Genomic DNA, 22,254 nt, shown 5'->3' on the forward strand with positions numbered 1-22,254 from the left:
TTTATTAGGCTTTATTCAGCCTTACTCACACCTGGTTAGTTGTGCTTTCCTGTGTTGACTTAAGATGTCTGGGTTTGAGTGACTCAGCTTGTCTGTGAGGTAGAAGGAAAAGGCATCTGTTATCTTGTTAAATTAGAATGGAAGGAGTTGGCTTTTAGTTTGGACAACCTGCAACTGTTTCACCTTGCTCTCATGCTGGGTTGCTCGGTGTGTGTGTGTGTGTGTGTGTTGGTGTGTATACTAATGTGTGTGTTCTGTATCCCCAGCCTGCCCATGCGTTTCTGGGTGAACATCCTGAAGAACCCTCACTTCATCTTTGACGTGCACGTGACGGAGGTGGTGGACGCGCCGCTGTCCGTCATCGCTCAGACCTTCATGGACGCCTGCACCAAGACGGAACACAAACTGAGCCGGGAATCTCCCAGCAACAAGCTGCTCTATGCAAAGGAGATCTCCACCTATAAGAAGATGGTGGACGAGTGAGTTCTCTCATATTCTTCCCTTTTCATGATTGACTGCCTATCAAATGAGCCGATACTGCAGTACTCTTGGGCGATATAGAGAATAGGTTGCAGTCAGAACACACCAGAAGTACTACTGTCTCTTCTAGTGCATCAGAAACAACACAGGGGATAGGTTGTAGGACCTGGCAGCCAATCAGACATCTCATCTCTCTATCATTCTGTCTCTCCTCAGTTACTACAAGGGAATCAAGCAGATGGTCCCAGTCAGTGATCAGGACATGAACACACACCTGGCTGAGGTGTCCAGGGTACGTACCAAGTGACCTCACATCTGCTTGTGTGTGGGCAGTCTTCTATTGCATCATCAGAATACAACAATAAGGTTGATCCTTCCTTCTTTGTGCTCTCCAGGAACACACAGACACGCTGAATACCCAGGCAGCCTTGCACCAGCTCTACCAGTATGCCAGCAAATACTATGACGGGGTAAAAACCTTAGGATTCACTTCCTTGTTTGGTGGTTTGAAGGCCCTATCCACTTGGTTAAGAACCTTAGGACTCACTTCCTTGTCTGGTGGTTTGAATGCCCTATCCTCTTGGTTGACTTCCTCTGCAAATTAATGTCACTTGCTGTTGCAGGAAAATCTGTTTACCACTGTCTCTTCTGTGTCCTCTCTCATTTTTCCCCTCCCTCCCTCCCTCCAGATCATCCAGTCTTTAGATGAGGACCCAGCCGCCCAGAGTAAACAGCTGACCCTGCGGCTGCAGCAGATAGCCGCCGCCCTCGAGAACAAAGTCACCGACCTTTAACCTCTGGCCCCCAGAGAGAGGGGGGAGGAGCTATGGGACCACTCTGTAGACCAAGATGAGGGGGACCAGAGACTGAGGCAGACTTCAGACTATTACAGCATCAACCATGAAGCGTTACACATATCTCTTCCCCTTAGAGACATGAGAAACTGTGGGAAACTATTGCGTTTTGGGGAAAATACTTGTGAAGGAGCAGAGCTACTGGGCCAAAGTGGGACTGGATGATCCCTAATCTCTCTGTCTCCCTCTCTCTCTCTGACTCTATGGATCCTATAGACTGAATGAGCAAGGGCCTACAGTATAGTCCCTGAGTGAGCTAGCAGACTGTAAACCCAGCCTACAGTATAATCCCTGAGTGAGCTAGCAGACTGTAAACCCAGCCTACAGTATAGTCCCTGAGTGAGCTAGCAGACTGTAAACCCAGCCTACAGTATAGTCCCTGAGTGAGCTAGCAGACTGTAAACCCAGCCTACAGTATAGTCCCTGAGTGAGCTAGCAGACTGTAAACCCAGCCTACAGTATAGTCCCTGAGTGAGCTAGCAGACTGTAAACCCAGCCTACAGTATAGTCCCTGAGTGAGCTAGCAGACTGTAAACCCAGCCTACAGTATAGTCCCTGAGTGAGCTAGCAGACTGTAAACCCAGCCTACAGTATAGTCCCTGAGTGAGCTAGCAGACTGTAAACCCAGCCTACAGTATAGTCCCTGAGTGAGCTAGCAGACTGTAAACCCAGCCTACAGTATAGTCCCTGAGTGAGCTAGCAGACTGTAAACCCAGCCTACAGAGGATATACGGTACACCACCACTGACCAACCATAGCAACTATACCTGTCAGTCTCATGATATACAACCTGGTGTTGATGACTTACAGCTTGTACAGATAATCAGATGTTTAATGTGCTCCAGAGTAGACCAGAGTTAGGAGAGTAGTGTTGTATGTAAATATATTTTTATGGCACAGGCTTTATGCAAAAGACGCTTTACATACCAAGATGAAATTATTTTTTAAAAGGATGGATGGGCACAACTAAGTTTGTTAATTTGTGTTTTTAAAAAGTTTCTAGAAGCGAAGAAGCAGGGTGTTCCATGATGTCATATCCTGTGTTTAAATCGATTGGTTGCTTACTGTGTAATCTGCATTGCCATTGGCTAGTTATGACTGGTTAATCATGTTGTTGTTCTAAAAATGGCCGAACTTTGTTTTTGTCATGATTTTGTATTTGTCGTTGATATATTTTGGATGTGGGTTCTCAGTGTAGTGCATTATGAAGGGGAATAGGGTGCAGCAGCCTTGAACCACTTCACATGTAGTCAAACAGTAGTCAAACAAACCAAACAGACTAAAAGATGAAGCACATTCATACTGTACCATTGACATCAACGTCTCACTGAAACTAACTGGTGGACCAAGTTAGAGCTGTCACCTGTTAGGCTTTGGCTTGACTAAGTGCCAATACACAGTAGAGCTGAAGTTGAACATCTTCTCATTTTTATACAAGAAATAAACCATTTGCCTTCATTTTTCCATCGTGAGTCCAGAAATAGTACATATGTGGATAGATGAATCAGGGTTCTGTTAATCTGAAATGTAACCACTTTAGCTCAATGCTAATAGTATAGAATCTTTGCTGGTATGTGTTATGCCATAATTGTTTTTCTGTATAATTTTTTTAAACCGTTAATTTCAAAATGGCTCTTATTGTCATTGTAGACCATTGCCTGTGTGTGAAACATGAGACTAGATATTGAAAAGAGAAATGCTAAAATGATCATTACATATGTATATAATTGAATGGTACTTTTGTAAATCATTGAGCTGTGAACCACCATGACTTGTGGAGCTGGTCTACAGGACAGGTACTGCCTTCTCTGTCAATTCTTCTGAAACCGTTTCAATGGATTTCAAACATCATCCTTAAATCATTTGCCAAATAGTTTTCACGTCGTCATCAGCTCGTTTGTTTTATCTGCTATGCAACTGCTTCATCATTTTGAATCACTCCTCAAATATATTTTAATACTAAACCAATGTGTTGATGTGTTGTCATCCTGAAGCTATAGGGGGTAGATGAATAGAATTTATATATGGTACATGATGTGTTGTCATCCTGAAGCTATAGGGGTAGATGAATATAATTTATATATGGTACATGATGTGTTGTCATCCTGAAGCTATAGGGGGTAGATGAATATAATTTATATATGGTACATGGTGTGTTGTCATCCTGAAGCTATAGGGGGTAGATGAATAGAATGTATATATGGTACATGATGTGTTGTCATCCTGAAGCTATAGGGGGGTAGATGAATATAATTTATATATGGTACATGATGTGTTGTCATCCTGAAGCTATAGGGGGGTAGATGAATATAATTTATATATGGTACATGATGTGATGTCATCCTGAAGCTATAGGGGGGTAGATGAATAGAATTTATATATGGTACATGATGTGTTGTCATCCTGAAGCTATAGGGGGTAGATGAATAGAATGTATATATGGTACATGATGTGTTGTCATCCTGAAGCTATAGGGGGGTAGATGAATAGAATGTATATATGGTACATGATGTGTTGTCATCCTGAAGCTATAGGGGGGTAGATGAATAGAATGTATATATGGTACATGATGTGTTGTCATCCTGAAGCTATAGGGGGGTAGATGAATATAATTTATATATGGTACATGATGTGTTGTCATCCTGAAGCTATAGGGGGTAGATTAATATAATTTATATATGGTACATGATGTGTTGTCATCCTGAAGCTATAGGGGGTAGATTAATATAATTTATATATGGTACATGATGTGATGCTGCATATATCCTCACATATTGACCTGGTGATGTATTTAAGGCTGCATCCCAAATGGCACCCTATTCCTTATATAGTCCACTACATTTGACCAGGGTCAGCGGGGCCCCCAAAAAAGTGCACTATAAAGGCAATAGTGGTATTTGGGGCGCTACCTAAGTGTCTGAGTTCATCTGAGCATTGTTAGGTTGCTCCTTACTGCGTTCACCACTCATAGGGTCAAATGGGGACACTTGTGCAACTCTCTGATAAATATGAATGCGTCTTTTGAATTGAAATTCGAGTCTTTCCTCAACTACAGGATTAGTCTCAGTTCATCTGAGGATGCTGGGTTCTCCTTGCTTGCCAGCTATATGGGTGAATGAGGACCAATCTTAATATGGGATATGACTTAGCACCTAACTCAGACACTTGGATGAATGAGGACCAATCCTAATATGGGATATGACTTAGCACCTAACTCAGACACTTGGATGAATGAGGACCAATCTTAATATGGGATATGACTTAGCACCTAACTCAGACACTTGGATGAATGAGGACCAATCTTAATATGGGATATGACTTAGCACCTAACTCAGACACTTGGATGAATGAGGACCAATCTTAATATGGGATATGACTTAGCACCTAACTCAGACACTTGGATGAATGAGGACCAATCTTAATATGGGATATGACTTAGCACCTAACTCAGACACTTGGATGAATGAGGACCAATCTTAATATGGGATATGACTTAGCACCTAACTCAGACACTTGCACAACTCTGTCATGAATATTAACAGGAATTGAGAGGGAATTGTGAGACTTTCCTCAGGTTGTGATTAGTCTCAGAACCCCTCGGTTACCATAGCAGGTGGCTATGACTGAGAATACGTCTCAAACGGCACCCTATTCCCTATAGGGCCCTGGTAAAAAAAAAAGTAGTGCCCTATATAGGGAATAGTGTGCCTAGGGGGTAGATGGCATCAGCAGACTGTCTGGTGTTGCTATGGCTGCCAGTCACATACCCAGTCTCTGCCCACTCTAGAGGACCCACACCAGCCAGACAGACGGACACAGCAGGGGAACTCCTTTGATCTGTAATTACAACCAGACTGCACAAGTCATCACGGACTGACTCATTTATGCATTCTCTTTTTCATTTTCTTTGTCACTTTCTCTCTTGTTCTCCATGGTTCTTTCTCACTCTTCTCTTATGTATGTCCCTCTCGTTCTCTCTCCTCTCTCGTTCCCTCTTCTCGTTTTCTCTCGCTCTTCTGCTGACAGTCTATTGCAAAGCTTTTTATTGCCTTTGTTTATCCAGGAAGTGCCATAATGAATAGAGAATTTGTGGTAATAATAAAAAGGTAGTGATGATGGGAGGAGAAAAGGGAAGATATGCTTATTTGATTTATTATCAGAGAATTAGGGTGTCCCTCAAATGGTACCCTGTTCCCTACATTTGTCAAAATGGTCAAAAGTAGGGAACAATGTAAGGAATAAGGTGTCATTTGGGGAGACAACCTAATAGTAAAACCATGACCCGGTCAGCACTGTAATGGGTGAAACCATGACCCGGTCAACACTGTAATGGGTAAAACCATGACACGGTCAACACTGTAATGGGTAAAACCATGACACGGTCAACACTGTAATGGGTGAAACCATGACCCGGTCAACACTGTAATGGGTAAAACCATGACCCTGTCAACACTGTAATGGGTAAAACCATGACCCTGTCAGCACTGTAATGGGTAAAACCATGACACGGTCAACACTGTAATTGGTAAAACCATGACCCTGTCAGCACTGTAATGGGTAAAACCATGACACGGTCAACACTGTAATGGGTAAAACCATGACCCGGTCAGCACTGTAATGGGTAAAACCATGACCCTGTCAACACTGTAATGGGTAAAACCATGACACGGTCAGCACTGTAATGGGTAAAACCATGACCCTGTCAGCACTGTAATGGGTAAAACCATGACCCTGTCAACACTGTAATGGGTAAAACCATGACCCGGTCAGCACTGTAATGGGTAAAGCCATGACCCTGTCAGCACTGTAATGGGTAAAACCATGACCCTGTCAACACTGTAATGGGTAAAACCATGACACGGTCAACACTGTAATGGGTGAAACCATGACCCGGTCAACACTGTAATGGGTGAAACCATGACCCGGTCAACACTGTAATGGGTAAAACCATGACCCGGTCAGCACTGTAATGGGTAAAACCATGACCCTGTCAGCACTGTAATGGGTAAAACCATGACCCTGTCAGCACTGTAATGGGTAAAACCATGACCCTGTCAGCACTGTAATGGGTAAAACCATGACCCTGTCAGCACTGTAATGGGTAAAACCATGACCCTGTCAGCACTGTAATGGGTAAAACCATGACCCGGTCAACACTGTAATGGGTAAAACCATGACACGGTCAGCACTGTAATGGGTAAAACCATGACCCTGTCAGCACTGTAATGGATAAAACCATGACCCAGTCAGCACTGTAATGGGTAAAACCTTTATACGGTCAACACCGAATGGGTAAAACCATGACACGGTCAGCACTGTAATGGGTAAAACCATGACACGGTCAGCACTGTAATGGGTAAAACCATGACGCGGTCAGCACTGTAATGGGTAAAACCATGACACGGTCAGCACTGTAATGGGTAAAACCATGACCCTGTCAGCACTGTAATGGGTAAAACCATGACACAGTCAACACCAATGGGTAAAACCATGACACGGTCAGCACTGTAATGGGTAAAACCATGACACGGTCAGCACTGTAATGGGTAAAACCATGACACAGTCAGCACTGTAATGGGTAAAACCATGACACGGTCAACACTGTAATGGGTAAAACCATGACACGGTCAACACTGTAATGGGTAAAACCATGACACTGTCAACACTGTAATGGGTAAAATTATGACACTGTCAACACTGTAATGGGTAAAACCATGACCCTGTCAACACTGTAATGGGTAAAACCATGACACGGTCAACATTAATGGGTAAAACCATGACCCTGTCAACCCTGTAATAGGTAAAACCATGACCCTGTCAGCACTGTAATGGGTAAAACCATGACCCTGTCAGCACTGTAATGGGTAAAACCATGACCCTGTCAACACTGTAATGGGTAAAACCATGACACGGTCAGCACTGTAATGGGTAAAACCATGACCCTGTCAGCACTGTAATGGGTAAAACCATGACCCTGTCAACACTGTAATGGGTAAAACCATGACACGGTCAACATTAATGGGTAAAACATGACACGGTCAACACTGTAATGGGTAAAACCATGACACGGTCAACACTGTAATGTGTAAAACCATGACACGGTCAACACTGTAATGGGTAAAACCATGACCCTGTCAACACTGTAATGGGTAAAACCATGACCCTGTCAGCACTGTAATGGGTAAAACCATGACACAGTCAAGACTGTAATGGGTAAAACCATGACACAGTCAGCACTGTAATGGGTAAAACCATGACACGGTCAACACTGTAATGGGTAAAACCATGACACGGTCAACACTGTAATTGGTAAGTGATGTGTGTGTTGACTGACTGAACACAGCGCACCAGTGTTTTCCTCCCTACACCCTAACAGTGTGTTTTGGACTACAGATGAAAGCTTTGTTGGGCTGCTGATGGGTTGTAGCAACAACTGTTTAATAAATTCCAATGAGGACAAACCCAATACTCTGCACTTCTTAATGGTTCAGAAAGGAGAGGTTGGTGGAGTGCTTTATGAAGCCACCCACACTCAACATGAGTGTTTTGTAGTCAGAGAATGTTGATCCAGACTCATTTTATTCAAGAAATCAGCTAGTCTGTGTGTGTGTGTGTGTGTGTGTGTGTGTGTGTGTGTGTGTGTGTGTGCGTGTGTGTCTGTGTGCGTGCGTGCGTGCGTGTGTGCGTCCTTCTGTGTGTAGTTCCGAGCAATGTTTGTCACCATGCTGCTGAGCAGGTCTGTGTGAACTCTTCTGACTGAGACAGATCTGATTCCTCCTCTGTCTGTTAAGCCTGTTGGTGTCCTGACTGTGGCCTGGACTGGGTTGGCATGAAGAGTGGTGAGATGTCCGACTGCCCACGTTAGTGAATCTGCTGGCTGTGTGGAAACTAGACTTCTAACCAAATGCCCCTGCCCTGCCCAGCCCTGCCCAGCCCTGCCCTGCCTTGTATGCCTAGCAGAGGAGAAGTGGACAACACATTTAGAGAATGCCAGCCAGATACCCCAGCCCCTTCCAGGTCTGGTCTGGGGCTTCTCTCCTCTGCAATCTCAGCCATGACTGACTGAAATCTGGCCAACACTGGTCCAACAGCCAGGCCAGATGTTCTGTTCCTCTTAATCTGTTAAACCCCCAACACCACATACAGAACCCTTTGCTATACAATCCAGTCTGTTCAACACCACATACAGAACCCTTTGGTATACAATAGTCTGTTGAGAGGACGTTGTCCTGAATGTATTCCAGTCTGTTCTGTATATTTGAGTGTAAACACTGATATTCTGTTGAGAGAACCTCCTAACAGTTTGGGCAAGAGCTCTGTAAAGACATCCTCGTTAGCCCAGAGCTAACGGCTCTGCTAAAATAAAATAAAAAAGGATGAAAGCGTTTGGGTTCTTGTCTCGTTAACAAGCCCCAAGTAGCAGAGGGTGTATCGAAGCCCACACACACACTGCATCAATGTTACTGTACAGTATATTAGAGTACACTATAGTAGGTTTCCCAAACTCTGTCCTGCCAGAGAGGTGTGGACACTGATCTGATGGGAGACAGCCAGAGAGAGGGGGTGGACACTGATCTGATGGGAGATAGCCAGAGAGAGGGGGTGGACACTGATCTGATGGGAGATAGCCAGAGAGAGGGGGTGGACACTGATCTGATGGGAGATAGCCAGAGAGGGGGGGTGGACACTGATCTGATGGGAGATAGCCAGAGAGAGGGGGTGGACACTGATCTGATGGGAGATAGCCAGAGAGAGGGGGTGGACACTGATCTGATGGAGATTGAGCATAATCACTGTCATTCTCCTGCTAACTGATTTATTTCACTGCCATACCACACTAGTATACCACTTAGAATGAAGTAATGTATTGGTCATTCATTCTAGGTGCTATCCCAGTGTGGATATTGGAACATAGTACTTGTCTCCTAAATGGGAGCCGTATGGAAGTCCTATGTGACCCTGAGTAATCGCTGTTGGGAGGTTATATTTGAATTTCCCTCGTCAGCCTACTGATTATAACACCTCAAAAGAGGGAGGGCAGCATCTCTGAAGTAGTTAAGTAATCAGACCAACCCACATAAGAAATTCTTTAGTGTCTGCAGATGTGGCTTGGCTTCATCATAACAGCAGCACTGTGTGTGTGGACACCTAGAGTCACGTGGACAGGACAAGTAATAAGACTGATAAGTAGTTAATCAAATGGCTACCCACTGCTGCTTATTATCTATCCTGTTACCTGGTACTCCCTGTATATAGCCCTGTTATTACCTGGTACTCCCTGTATATAGCCCTGTTATTACCTGGTACTCCCTATATATAGCCCTGTTATTACCTGGTACTCCCTGTATATAGCCATGTTATTACCTGGTACTCCCTGTATATAGCCATGTTATTACCTGGTACTCCCTGTATATAGCCATGTTATTACCTGGTACTCCCTGTATATAGCCATGTTATTACCTGGTACTGCCTATATATATTGCCATGTTATTACCTGGTACTCCCTGCATATAGCCATGTTATTACCTGGTACTCCCTATATATATAGCCATGTTATTACCTGGTACTCCCTGTATATAGCCATGTTATTACCTGGTACTCCCTGTATATAGCCATGTTATTACCTGGTACTCCCTATATATATAGCCATGTTATTACCTGGTACTCCCTGCATATAGCCATGTTATTACCTGGTACTCCCTATATATATAGCCATGTTATTACCTGGTACTCCCTATATATATATATATATATATATATAGCCATGTTATTACCTGGTACTCTCTATATATATATCTCCATGTTATTACCTGGTACTTCCTATATATATATATATATATATAGCCATGTTATTACCTGGTACTCCCTGTATATAGCCATGTTATTACCTGGTACTCCCTATATATATATATCTCCATGTTATTACCTGGTACTTCCTATATATATATATATATATATATATAGCCATGTTATTACCTGGTACTCCCTGTATATAGCCATGTTATTACCTGGTACTCCCTATATATATATATATATATATATATATACTGCTCAAAAAAATAAAGGGAACACTTAAACAACACAATGTAACTCCAAGTCAATCACACTTCTGTGAAATCAAACTGTCCACTTAGGAAGCAACACTGATTGACAAGAAATTTCACATGCTGTTGTGCAAAAGGAATAGACAACAGGTGGAAATTATAGGCAATTAGCAAGACACCCCCAATAAAGGAGTGGTTCTGCAGGTGGGGACCACAGACCACTTCTCAGTTCCTATGCTTCCTGGCTGATGTTTTGGTCACTTTTGAAAGCTGGCGGTACTTTCACTCTAGTGGTAGCATGAGACGGAGTCTACAACCCACAAAAGTTGCTCAGGTAGTGCAGCTCATCCAGGATGGCACATCAATGCGAGCTGTGGCAAGAAGGTTTGCTGTGTCTGTCAGCGTAGTGTCCAGAGAATGGAGGCGCTACCAGGAGACAGGCCAGTACATCAGGAGACGTGGAGGAGACCGTAGGAGGGCAACAACCCAGCAGCAGGACCGCTACCTCCGCCTTTGTGCAAGGAGGAGCAGGAGAAGCACTGCCAGAGCCCTGCAAAATGACCTCCAGCAGGCCACAAATGTGCATGTGTGTGCTCAAACGGTCAGAAACAGACTCCATGAGGGTGGTATGAGGGCCCGACGTCCACAGGTGGGGGTTGTGCTTACAGCCCAACACCGTGCAGGACGTTTGTCATTTGCCAGAGAACACCAAGATTGGCAAATTCGCCACTGGCGCCCTGTGCTCTTCACAGATGAAAGCAGGTTCACTCTGAGCATGTGACAGACGTGACAGAGTCTGGAGACGCCGTGGAGAACGTTCTGCTGCCTGCAACATCCTCCAGCATGACCGGTTTGGCGGTGGGTCAGTCATGGTGTGGGGTGGCATTTCTCTGGGGGGCCGCACAGCCCTCCATGTGCTCGCCAGAGGTAGCCTGACTGCCATTAGGTACCGAGATGAGATCCTCAAACCCCTTGTGAGACCATATGCTGGTGCGGTTTCCCTGGGTTCCTCCTAATGCAAGACAATGCTAGACCTCATGTGGCTGGAGTGTGTCAGCAGTTCCTGCAAGAGGAAGGCATTGATGCTATGGACTGGCCCGCCCGTTCCCCAGACCTGAATCCAATTGAGCACATCTGGGACATCATGTCTCGCTCCATCCACCAATACCATGTTGCACCACAGACTGTCCAGGAGTTGGCGGATGCTTTAGTCCAGGTCTGGGAGGAGATCCCTCAGGAGACCATCCGCCAACTCATCAGGAGCATGCCCAGGCGTTGTAGGGAGGTCATACAGGCACGTGGAGGCCACACACACTACTGAGCCTCATTTTGACTTGTTTTAAGGACATTACATCAAAGTTGGATCAGCCTGTAGTGTGGTTTTCCACTTTAATTTTGAGTGTGACTCCAAATCCAGACCTCCATGGGTTGATAAATTGGATTTCCATTGATTATTTTTGTGTGATTTTGTTGTCAGCACATTCAACTATGTAAAGAAAAAAGTATTTAATAAGATTTTTTTCTTTCATTCAGATCTAGGATGTGTTGTTTAAGTGTTCCCTTTATTTTTTTGAGCAGTGTATATATAGCCATGTTATTACCTGGTACTCCCTGCATATAGCCATGTTATTACCTGGTACTCCCTGCATATAGCCATGTTATTACCTGGTACTCCCTGTATATAGCCATGTTATTACCTGGTACTCCCTATATATATAGCCATGTTATTACCTGGTACTCCCTGCATATAGCCATGTTATTACCTGGTACTCCCTATATAATATATATAGCCATGTTATTACCTGGTACTCCCTATATATATAGCCATGTTATTACCTGGTACTCCCTGTATATAGCCATGTTATTACCTGGTACTCCCTATATATATATTTATATAGCCATGTTATTACCTGGTACTCCCTGTATATAACCATGTTATTACCTGGGTCTCCCTGTATGTATAGCCATGTTATTACCTGGTATTCCCTATATATTATAGCCATGTTATTACCTGGTACTCCCTGTATATAGCCATGTTATTACCTGGTACTCCCTATATATATAGCCATTTTATTACCTGGTACTCCCTGCATATAGCCATGTTATTACCTGGTACTCCCTATATATATATATAGCCATGTTATTACCTGGTACTCCCTATATATAGCCATGTTATTACCTGGTACTCCCTGCATATAGCCATGTTATTACCTGGTACTCCCTGTATATAGCCATGTTATTACCTGGTACTCCCTGTATATAGCCATGTTATTACCTGGTACTCCCTATATATATAACCATGGTATTACCTGGTACTCCCTATATATATAGCCATGTTATTACCTGGTACTCCCTATATATATAGCCATGTTATTACCTGGTACTCCTTATAGCCCTGTTATTACCTGGTACTCCCTGTATATAACCCTGTTATTACCTGGTACTCCCTGTATATAATTTTTTTACATTTTAAATTGAACCTTTTATTTAACCAGGCAAGTCAGTTAAGAACAAATTGTTATTTACAATGACGGCCTATCGGGGAACAGTGGGTTAACTGCCTTGTTCAGGGACAGAATGACAGATTTTTACCTTGTCAGCTCGGGGATTCCAGCTCTAACCACTAGGCTACCTGCCGCCCCCTATATAGCCATGTTAGTACCTGGTACTCCCTGTGTATAGGCATGCTATTACCTGGTATTCCCTGTATATAACCATGCTATAACCTGGTACTCTCTGTATATAACCGTGCTATTACCTGGTACTCCCTGCATATAGCCATGTTATCACCTGGTACTCCCTGTATATAGGCATGTTATTACCTGGTACTCCCTGCATATAACCATGTTATTACCTGGTACTCCCTATATATATATATATATATAGCCATGTTATTACCTGGTACTCCCTGTATATAGGCATGCTATTACCTAGTACTCCCTGCATATAACCATGTTATTACCTGGTACTCCCTGTATATAGGCATGCTATTACCTGGTACTCCCTGCATATAACCCTGTTATTACCTGGTATTCCCTGTATACATGCATGCTATTACCTGGTGCTCCCTGTATATAGGCATGTAATTACCTGGTACTCCCTGTATATAGGCATGTTATTACCTGGTACTCCCTGCATATAGCCATGTTATTACCTGGTACTCCCTGCATATAGCCATGTTATTACCTGGTACTCCCTGTATATAGCCATGTTATTACCTGGTACTCCCTGTATATAGCCATGTTATTACCTGGTACTCCCTGCATATAGCCATGTTATTACCTGGTACTCCCTGCATATAGCCATGTTATTACCTGGTACTCCCTGCATATAGCCATGTTATTACCTGGTACTCTCTCTCTCTATATATATATAGCCATGTTATTACCTGGTACTCTCTCTATATATATAGCCATGTTATTACCTGGTACTCCCTGTATATAGCCATGTTATTACCTGGTACTCCCTGTATATAGCCATGTTATTACCTGGTACTCTCTCTATATATATAGCCATGTTATTACCTGGTACTCCCTGTATATAGCCATGTTACTACCTGGTACTCCCTGTATATAGCCATGTTATTACCTGGTACTCCCTGCATATAGCCATGTTATTACTGTGTATCTTTTCCTTGTGTTGCTATTTCTATTATTATTTTAATCTATTTAACTGCATTGTTGAAAAGGTCTCGTTAATAAGTATTTCACTGTTAGTTACCTGTTTTTTATGAGACGTGACAAATGAAATGTGATTTGATTTTAGCTGAGGGGTTTATGTCAGGTGGTCAGGAGGACATAGAGGTGATGGTGTGTGGGTCTCTCTCAGTAGGGCTGGTGTAGATGTAGTTGCTTTACAATGCTGCCCTCACATGGTCAAAAGTAGAATAACAACTCCACCAACAATCACTGCCATGGACATACATACTCCAAGACCATTTTACATGAGCAAATGAAAGGGTTTTCTTCCCAGGCTCTGGGATATGAGGTAACAACAAGGCCTGGCCTATGTTAAGTCTTTTAAATGATTCAAATTCAAGAAAACGATTGTGTTGAATTGTCTTTGGGAAATAAAGAGAGACCTGGTTTTAAAAAGGTAGTGGTAATATTTCATTAAGTACAGAAATGTGTAGGCAGCTGAACATACAATTTTCTGAACTGTAATGTTTACATGAATTCACACAATACTGTGAAATATATGTAGATACCCTTGTTAGAAAGAATAGTATATTTCCTTTGATGGAGTGATGCTGTATGTAAAAACGTACCCCACTCTCCCCTACAGTTAGTGCATTCATCTTAAAGGGGCAATCTGCGGTAGCTAAATACATTTTTGACATGGCTCTGTCTATGAATTTGAGAGGGGTTACATTTCTCTAGCCCTATGCCTCAGCTTTTTAGCAAAACAGTGGCAGGGAGTTCACTTTGTTATTGTTTCAACTGCTGATTGGTGCTTTAAGGTAGCTAGGTGAGACAATACAACTGTGATATGTGGTTAAGTACAACTGCGGGGGGACGACGCGTTTTTTTTTTAAGATACTCTTCAAAGAGGTAGGGTTTCAGAAGATGGGCAGGGACTCCGCTGTCCTGACGTAAGGGGAACCTTGTTCCACCATTGGTGTGCCAGGACAGAGAAGAGCTTTGACTGGGCTGTCTGGGAGTTAAACCCCTGTAGGGTAGGGAGGGCCAGTAGACCAGAGATGGCAGAATGGAGTGCTCGGGTTGGGATGTAGGGTTTGAGTATAGCCTGTAGGTAGAGAAAGGCAGTTTACCAGGGTCTTAAAGTGGATGCGAGCTTTGACTGGAAGCAGTCCCAACCAGGGGCGTCATACACCTTAAAAATCTGACAGGGCATAAAGTACATGAGGATGGCTGGGGGGTGGTCCATATGGGGGCTAGGCCCCCTGTTGTAAATTGGATAATTTATTATTTTTCAAACATATGAAACTCAAACACTTTTTCCTGCAATCTAGAGCCATAATCATTATGCTTAATTCTATGTAAAAATATATATATATTTTTCGACATATCTAAGCATACGTCTTGAGCTGTCTGTATCCTCCTGACTGGTGGTTCTTTTTTAAAGAAACTAAATATGCTTCTCTGCATATCTGCTAAAATCTGGGTAAAAGATTGAAAGGTTTGTAAGTCTCATTCAGCAAATGTTGTTATTGTTTGCTTTTCTAATGTCTGCCAACCTTGCCAGCAGGCATGCCAGCTAAGATAGTTAGACAAGCTAGCTACTCTAACTTGATTAATAGCCTGAAATGGCTTCTTGGTATCTAGTTATGAGGTTGGGAGATTGGGAACCTGTCTGAGCTAGCTAAAGCTAACTTCATAACATTGCTAAATGGCTAATAGTACTACAGAGAAACAAATATAAAAAATAAAAAAACATTTGAACAGGACCAATGTGAGGGGGGACATGCCCCCTATGGGTATGAAGCCTTTGGTCCAAACTCCAACTCAACCCCTTGCCTCTAACCAAGGGATATTCAAATCTTCCCCTATGAGCTCCAGACTACTGCTGGTTTGCACTTCTACCTCATAATTAATTGCACCCACCAGGTTTCCCAGATTTAAATCAGTCCCTGATTAGAGGGGAAGAATGAAAAAAAGCAGTGGAACTGGCTTTCAGGTCCAGATTAGAATTTGAGGAATTGGGAATTGGGCGTATGTGTCTGTCGCTGTCCCTGCTTGGAGTATGCTACACAATTTTACTGCAAAGAATGACTCATTCCTCCAAGTGTTTCCGGTCGAGCTAAGGCAAGGACACACAAGTCATAATCACTGTTCTGCTGCTAGTCTTGGTCTTTGTGGAAAATAACAGTGTTATTGTCTGAAAGTATGGAGTTCCGGTCCGTTAAATATATATTCCATTAATGAACTGAGGCAAATAGCTCCAATTGGTGCCATCATGGTTGTTCCAGTGCCAGTGGGACGTCTTCACCCTGGTCAGATTAAGTACTAAAGCCTCGATGACAGGGTACTGTGAAAGCACATACACAGGATGTTTCTGAGTCACAGCCATTACTGGTTAGAATGGATAACATGAACAACCAAACAGCCGTGACTGCATGACTACCATGTGCTCCTGAAATAGACTAATGATAGACAACCGGAGTGAAAATACAGCACACCACTTGGCTGTATATTCAGAATCTAGTTATGCAGAATCTAGTCACGCATGACGTTTTCTGAAGATCCGTCTTTCTGATTTCTTAGAAATGAACTTTTTTCTTTGAATCTTCTGGAAGACTCTTAATTGAAGGCAATACAGCAGTTGTGTGTGTGTGTGTGTGTGTGTGTGTGTGTGTGTGAGTGCGCGCTCGTGCTCGTGCTTGACATGTTTTCTCCAATTATGTCCGGCCTTCATTTTAAACTTTCGATCTGAGCCGTGGATGGCTCAGGGACCATCCACGGCTGCATCCAGTAGCTAATGCCCTGGTAACCCAGTAACCTTCCCTCAACCCTCCTTCAACTTTCCCGCAACCTTCCCCTGACACAGTCAGCAGCACGTGCTTTCGTAAACAGTGAACTGTGTCAGAAAGGTATGCTCAGGGAGGGCTGGAGACATAGATACCCAAACATTTAAAGCACATTATGTTTAAGATTAGTCCCTGTGCTCAAGAACACTAAGGTAACCTGCCTAAATGACTACCGGCCCGTAGCACTCACGTCTGTAGCCATGAAGTGCTTTGAAAGGCTGGTCATGGCTCACATCAACACCATTATCCCAGAAACCATAGACCCACTCAAATTTGCATACCGCCCCAACAGATCCACAGATGATGCAATCTTTTCTTCTAAAACATTTTTTAATGGGTTTTTTATTTTTTTGGTATCCAGTTGGTAGTTACAGTCTTGTCTCATCGCTGCAACTCCCGTACGGACTCGGGAGAGGTGAAGGTCGAGAGCCGTGCGTCCTCCGAAACACGACCCTGCCAAGCCGCACTGCTTCTTGACACAATGCCCGCTTAACCCGGAAGCCAGCCGCACCAATGTGTCGGAGGAAACACCGTACACCTGGTGAACGTGTCAGCGTGCACTGCGCCCGGCCAGCCACAGGAGTCGCTAGTGCACGATGGGACAAGGACATCTCTGCCAGCCAAACCCTCCCCTAACCCCGGACGCACACTGGGCCAATTGTGCGCCGCCCCATGGGTCTCCCGGTCGCGGCCAGCTGCGACAGAGCCTGGACTCCAACCCAGAATCTCTAGTGGCACAGCTAGCACTGCGATGTAGTGCCTTAGACCACTGCACCACTCGGGAGGCCGCTGATGATGCAATCTCTATTGCACTCCGCCCTGCCCTTTCACACCCGGACAAAAGGAACACCTATGTGAGAATGCTATTCGTTGACTACAGCTCAGCGTTCAACACCATAGTGCCCTCAGTAAGCTAAGGACCCTGAGATTGAACACCCCCCTCTGCAAGTGGATCCTGGACTTCCTGACGGGCCGCCCCCAGGTGGTAAGGGTAGGTAACAACACATCCGCCACGCTGATCCTCAACACGGGAGCCCCTCAGGGGTGCGTGCTCAGTCCCCTCCTGTACTCCCTGTTCACTCATGACTGCACGGCAGGCACGACTCCAACACCATCATTAAGTTTGCCAATGACAGTGGTAGGCCTGATCACCGACAACGATGAGACCGCTTATAGGGAGGAGGTCAGAGACCTGGCCGTGTGGTGTAAGGACAACCTCTCCCTCAACGTGATCAAGACAAAGGAGATGATTGTGGACTACAGGAAAAGGAGGACAGAGTCCGCCCCCATTCTCATGGACAGGGCTGTAGTGGAACAGGTTGAGAGCTTCAAGTTCCTTGGTGTCCACATCACCAACAAACTAACATGGTCCAAGCACATCAAGACCGTCGTGAAGAGGGCGCGACAAAACCTATTCCCACTCAGGACACTGAAAAGATTTAGCATGGGTCCTCAGATCCTCAAAAGGTTTTACAGCTGCACCATCGAGAGCATCCTGACGGGTTGCATCACTGCCTGGTATGGCAACTGCTCGGCCTCCGACCGCAAGGCACTACAGAGGGTAGTGCATACGGCCCAGTACATCATGGGGCCAAGCTTCCTGCCATCCAGCCGGTGTCAGAGGAAGGACGTAAAAATTGTCAAAGACTCCAGCCACCCTAGTCATAGACTGTTCTCTCTGCTACCACACGGCAAGCAGGACCGGAGCGCCAAGTTAAGGTCCAAGAGGCTTCTAAACAGCTTCTACCCCCAAGCCATAAGACTCCAGAACATCTAATCAAATGTCTACCCAGACTATTTGCATTGCCCTCTCCCCCCCTCTTTTACACTGCTGCTACTCTCTGATATTATCTATGCATAGTCACTTTAATAATTCTACCCACATGTACATATTACCTTGACTAACCGGTGCCCCTGCATATTGACTCTGTACCGGTACAGGGGCGGAAATCCCGGGGGGGACGGTGGGGACACGACCCCCCCATCCTTGGAAAAATATGATTTGTCCCCCCCAATATATCACTGAAACATAACTATGTAATTTAAATAATATTAATAATACGCAATGAAAGCAATTGTGCTGATTATAGACACTTAATAGCATGTTTTTAAGTTTCAAAAGATTGCGACCCCCCCACCCTTTGCCTCACAATGTTTTGATCCACTGCCAGTTCCTTAGTTGGCAAGGTAACAGAGGGGTCGTATCTACTGTCTGAAAGGCACTCAATGAACATAACTGAAGTGAGGTTAATCCAGTCAATCGCGCACACACACTAGCTGAATATGCAGAGCTAGCGCGCAAATATTAACTATTAAGCTAGCTAGTACCTATTCCATTTATGTGGCCTCGTCAAAGATGGAATCTTTGCTATCGTCAATTTATTCCAAGATCAGCATGCAGATGATGTAAGTTAGTGCTTCAAAGTCCCTGCGATAAGGTTAGCGATAAACTGAAGTCCAAACTGAACAGAACTACACTCTATTCTACCATTGTCTTAAATATATTTAATGGTCTCGTTGCAAAAGCTAAATTGTCGCAAGGGAACTTTTATTTATTTATTTTATTTCACCTTTATTTAACCCGGGTAGTAAAGATTATAGCAAACACCACTGAAACGGAATTGGTGCTCGCTAGCTTTGCAAATTCAGCTATTGTTGGAAGCCAGCCAATATGAAACAAACTATTAAAATTACAAAAGGTTGCAGCATATGTTGTGTAAATGGTGAACTCATACAGCTGTCAACTCTTGTCATTTTAATCCGTTTCACATTTGCTAGCTACCTTTTAGATCGAAGCCCAAATAGAATGATAAAAGATAAGATGATAGAAGCCCATCTCCTACTGTAAATAACCTACACACTGTGTGTGTGTGTAGCCAGCCAGCCAGGTAGAAAAATGGCAGAAAAATAAAAGACGGACATCAGAGTATTTTTCAGTACACCAAAACGCAAAGTAAGAACCCTAGTAGCCTAATATCTCAAAGACTAGTTGATAAAATTTTCATAAGAAATAAATGAAATTCTAATGGAAATGTTTCACAATGATGTCATTAGGCAGAGCAGGCAACAGATGGCACACAGACAGCAGAGTTGGGGACAGATATGCAGGGACAGACTGGCAGAGACAGGGAGTCTCAGGTAAGTTTGTTGAGTCTTTGTTTGGCAACATTATGAAAGGTTCTCCATTTTTTTGACTTGTAAAATAGGAACATAATTGGAAAATGCCATGGATACCCCCACTCTCAACTTAAACTGGTGACTGAACTAAGATTTGTTAAAGGCCATGGTATTGCTGTTGTGATTAGTTTTGGGTACCGGTAGTTAGGAGTACGGCAAACACCTTATTTCTTTGGTTCCTCAATATACATTTACCATATTACAATGTAGGCTATGTGTTACAGCACTACTTTTGGTGTCCCGCTCAGGAATTGCTCTTGAGAAAATGTAATGTAATTGTCCCCTCCAAAGTTGATATCAGATTTTCGCCCCTGTACCGGTACCCCTGTATATAGTCTCGCTATTGTTATTTTACTGCTGCTCTTTAATTATCTGTTACTTTTATTTCTTTTTTTGTGGTATTTAAAACTGCATTGTTTGTAAAGGACTTGTAAGTAAGCATTTCACTGTAAGGTCTACACCTGTTGTATTCAGTGCATATGACAAATTTGATTTGATTTGAGATTATATTGATGATATAACACGGTTCAGTAAGATTATATTGGTGATGTAGCACAGTTCAGTAAGATTATATTGGTGATGTAGCACAGTTCAGGAAGATTATATTGATGATGTAGCACAGTTCAGTAAGATTATATTGATGATGTAGCACAGTTCAGGAAGATTATATTGATGATGTAGCACGATTCAGGAAAATTATATTGATGATGTAGCACGATTCAGGAAGATTATATTGATGATGTAGCACGATTCAGGAAAATTATATTGATGATGTAGCACGATTCAGGAAAATTATATTGATGATGTAGCATGGTTCAGTAAGATTATATTGACGACGTAGCATGGTTCAGTAAGATTATATTGACGATGTAGCACGGTTCAGTCAGATTATATGGCCATCAGACCTGTACAGATGGGGATGTAGTCCTTTGAAGAGAGTTATTCTGCAACGGAGCTTTTGTTGTGTTGAGCTTTTTGGTTGAAATAGATTAAGTTGCTTCAACGGGCTGGTTGTCTCAAGACGGAAGTAGAGAACAAGGAAACACGCACACACACACACACACACACACACACACACACACACACACACACACACACACACACACACACAGCTCTCTCATTGGCTGAGCCCCCTCCCTGACATGCCCACTCCTTGTTACCTGGGCAACCCCACCAGGGGAGGAATATACCCTCTCCCCTCTTCTCCATCGCCACCTCTCTCTCTCTCTCACACACACACACACACACACACACACACACACACACACACACACACACACACACACACACACACACACACACACACACACACACAAACAGTGTTACAACAGTGACCCTCTCTCTTCCTCCCTCTCTCGCTCTCTCCTCCTCCCCTCTCTTTAAGTTTCCTCCACAATCCTTGACTTAACATGCTGCTTCAGTCTCACAGTGGAGACACTCAGAGAGCACCACAGAGAGGGACAGCAGCAGCAAACCACATACAGCACTACTACTATCCCCTCTCCACCTCTTCTCTCCACTACTACTATCCCCCTCTCCACCTCTTCTCTCCACTACTACTGTCCCCCTTTCCACCTCTTCTCCACCTCTTCTCTCTCTCTGTGTCTCCCTTGTTTACATTGTCAGGTCAGTGTGGATGTGAGATGGGTTGTGGATATTCCTCAACGACCAGCGCGGCTGGAGGAGGTGAGTGTGCCATCGACCTAGCGCTGCTAAAGGGTGGTGAACGTGTATGTGTGTGTACAGTGTGTGTGTGTGTGTGTGTGTGTGTGTGTGTATATGTGTATGTGAACAGTCTGTGTTCTAGTGTGGGTGTATTTGTGTGTGTGTGTATACTGTATGTGTATATTTGCATGTGTATTTGTGTATGTGTGTATACTTTACATGAGTTATTTATGTTGATGTATTTGTCTTTCTGAGGGCATAAGAAATTATATTTAGTTTTTCTGCCAAACTCTCATTCTAGCCTCTCATACTGAGCTAACTGTTACAGCAACAATGAATGAGTGGGCTTTACAATAGATAGTTATGGAAACAGGGCTTTACATTAGAAAGTTATGGAAACAGGGCTTTACAATAGATAGTTATGGAAACAGGGCTTTACATTAGAAAGTTATGGAAACAGGGCTTTACAATAGATAGTTATGGAAACAGGGCTTTACAATAGATAGTTATGGAAACAGGGCTTTACAATAGATAGTTATGGAAACAG

The 22,254-nt window shown here is 43.6% G+C and overlaps 1 protein-coding gene across 1 annotated transcript in view; it reads left to right on the plus strand.

Annotated features, from left to right (window-relative positions):
* The window catches only part of LOC106576598 (plexin-B2), a 198,623-nt gene extending 195,321 nt beyond the window's left edge, over positions 1-3,302 (plus strand). Inside the window, exons 35-38 of the mRNA XM_045722352.1 lie at positions 267-479; positions 697-772; positions 876-950; positions 1,170-3,302. Coding sequence (XP_045578308.1) covers positions 267-479; positions 697-772; positions 876-950; positions 1,170-1,274 — 469 coding nt within the window. The 3' untranslated portion in view covers positions 1,275-3,302. The remainder of the gene's footprint in view (positions 1-266; positions 480-696; positions 773-875; positions 951-1,169) is intronic.
* Positions 3,303-22,254: the final 18,952 nt, after the last annotated feature.

The sequence above is a fragment of the Salmo salar genome, chromosome ssa07 (assembly GCF_905237065.1).
Source record: "Salmo salar chromosome ssa07, Ssal_v3.1, whole genome shotgun sequence".
Taxonomy (NCBI): Eukaryota; Metazoa; Chordata; class Actinopteri; order Salmoniformes; family Salmonidae; genus Salmo; species Salmo salar.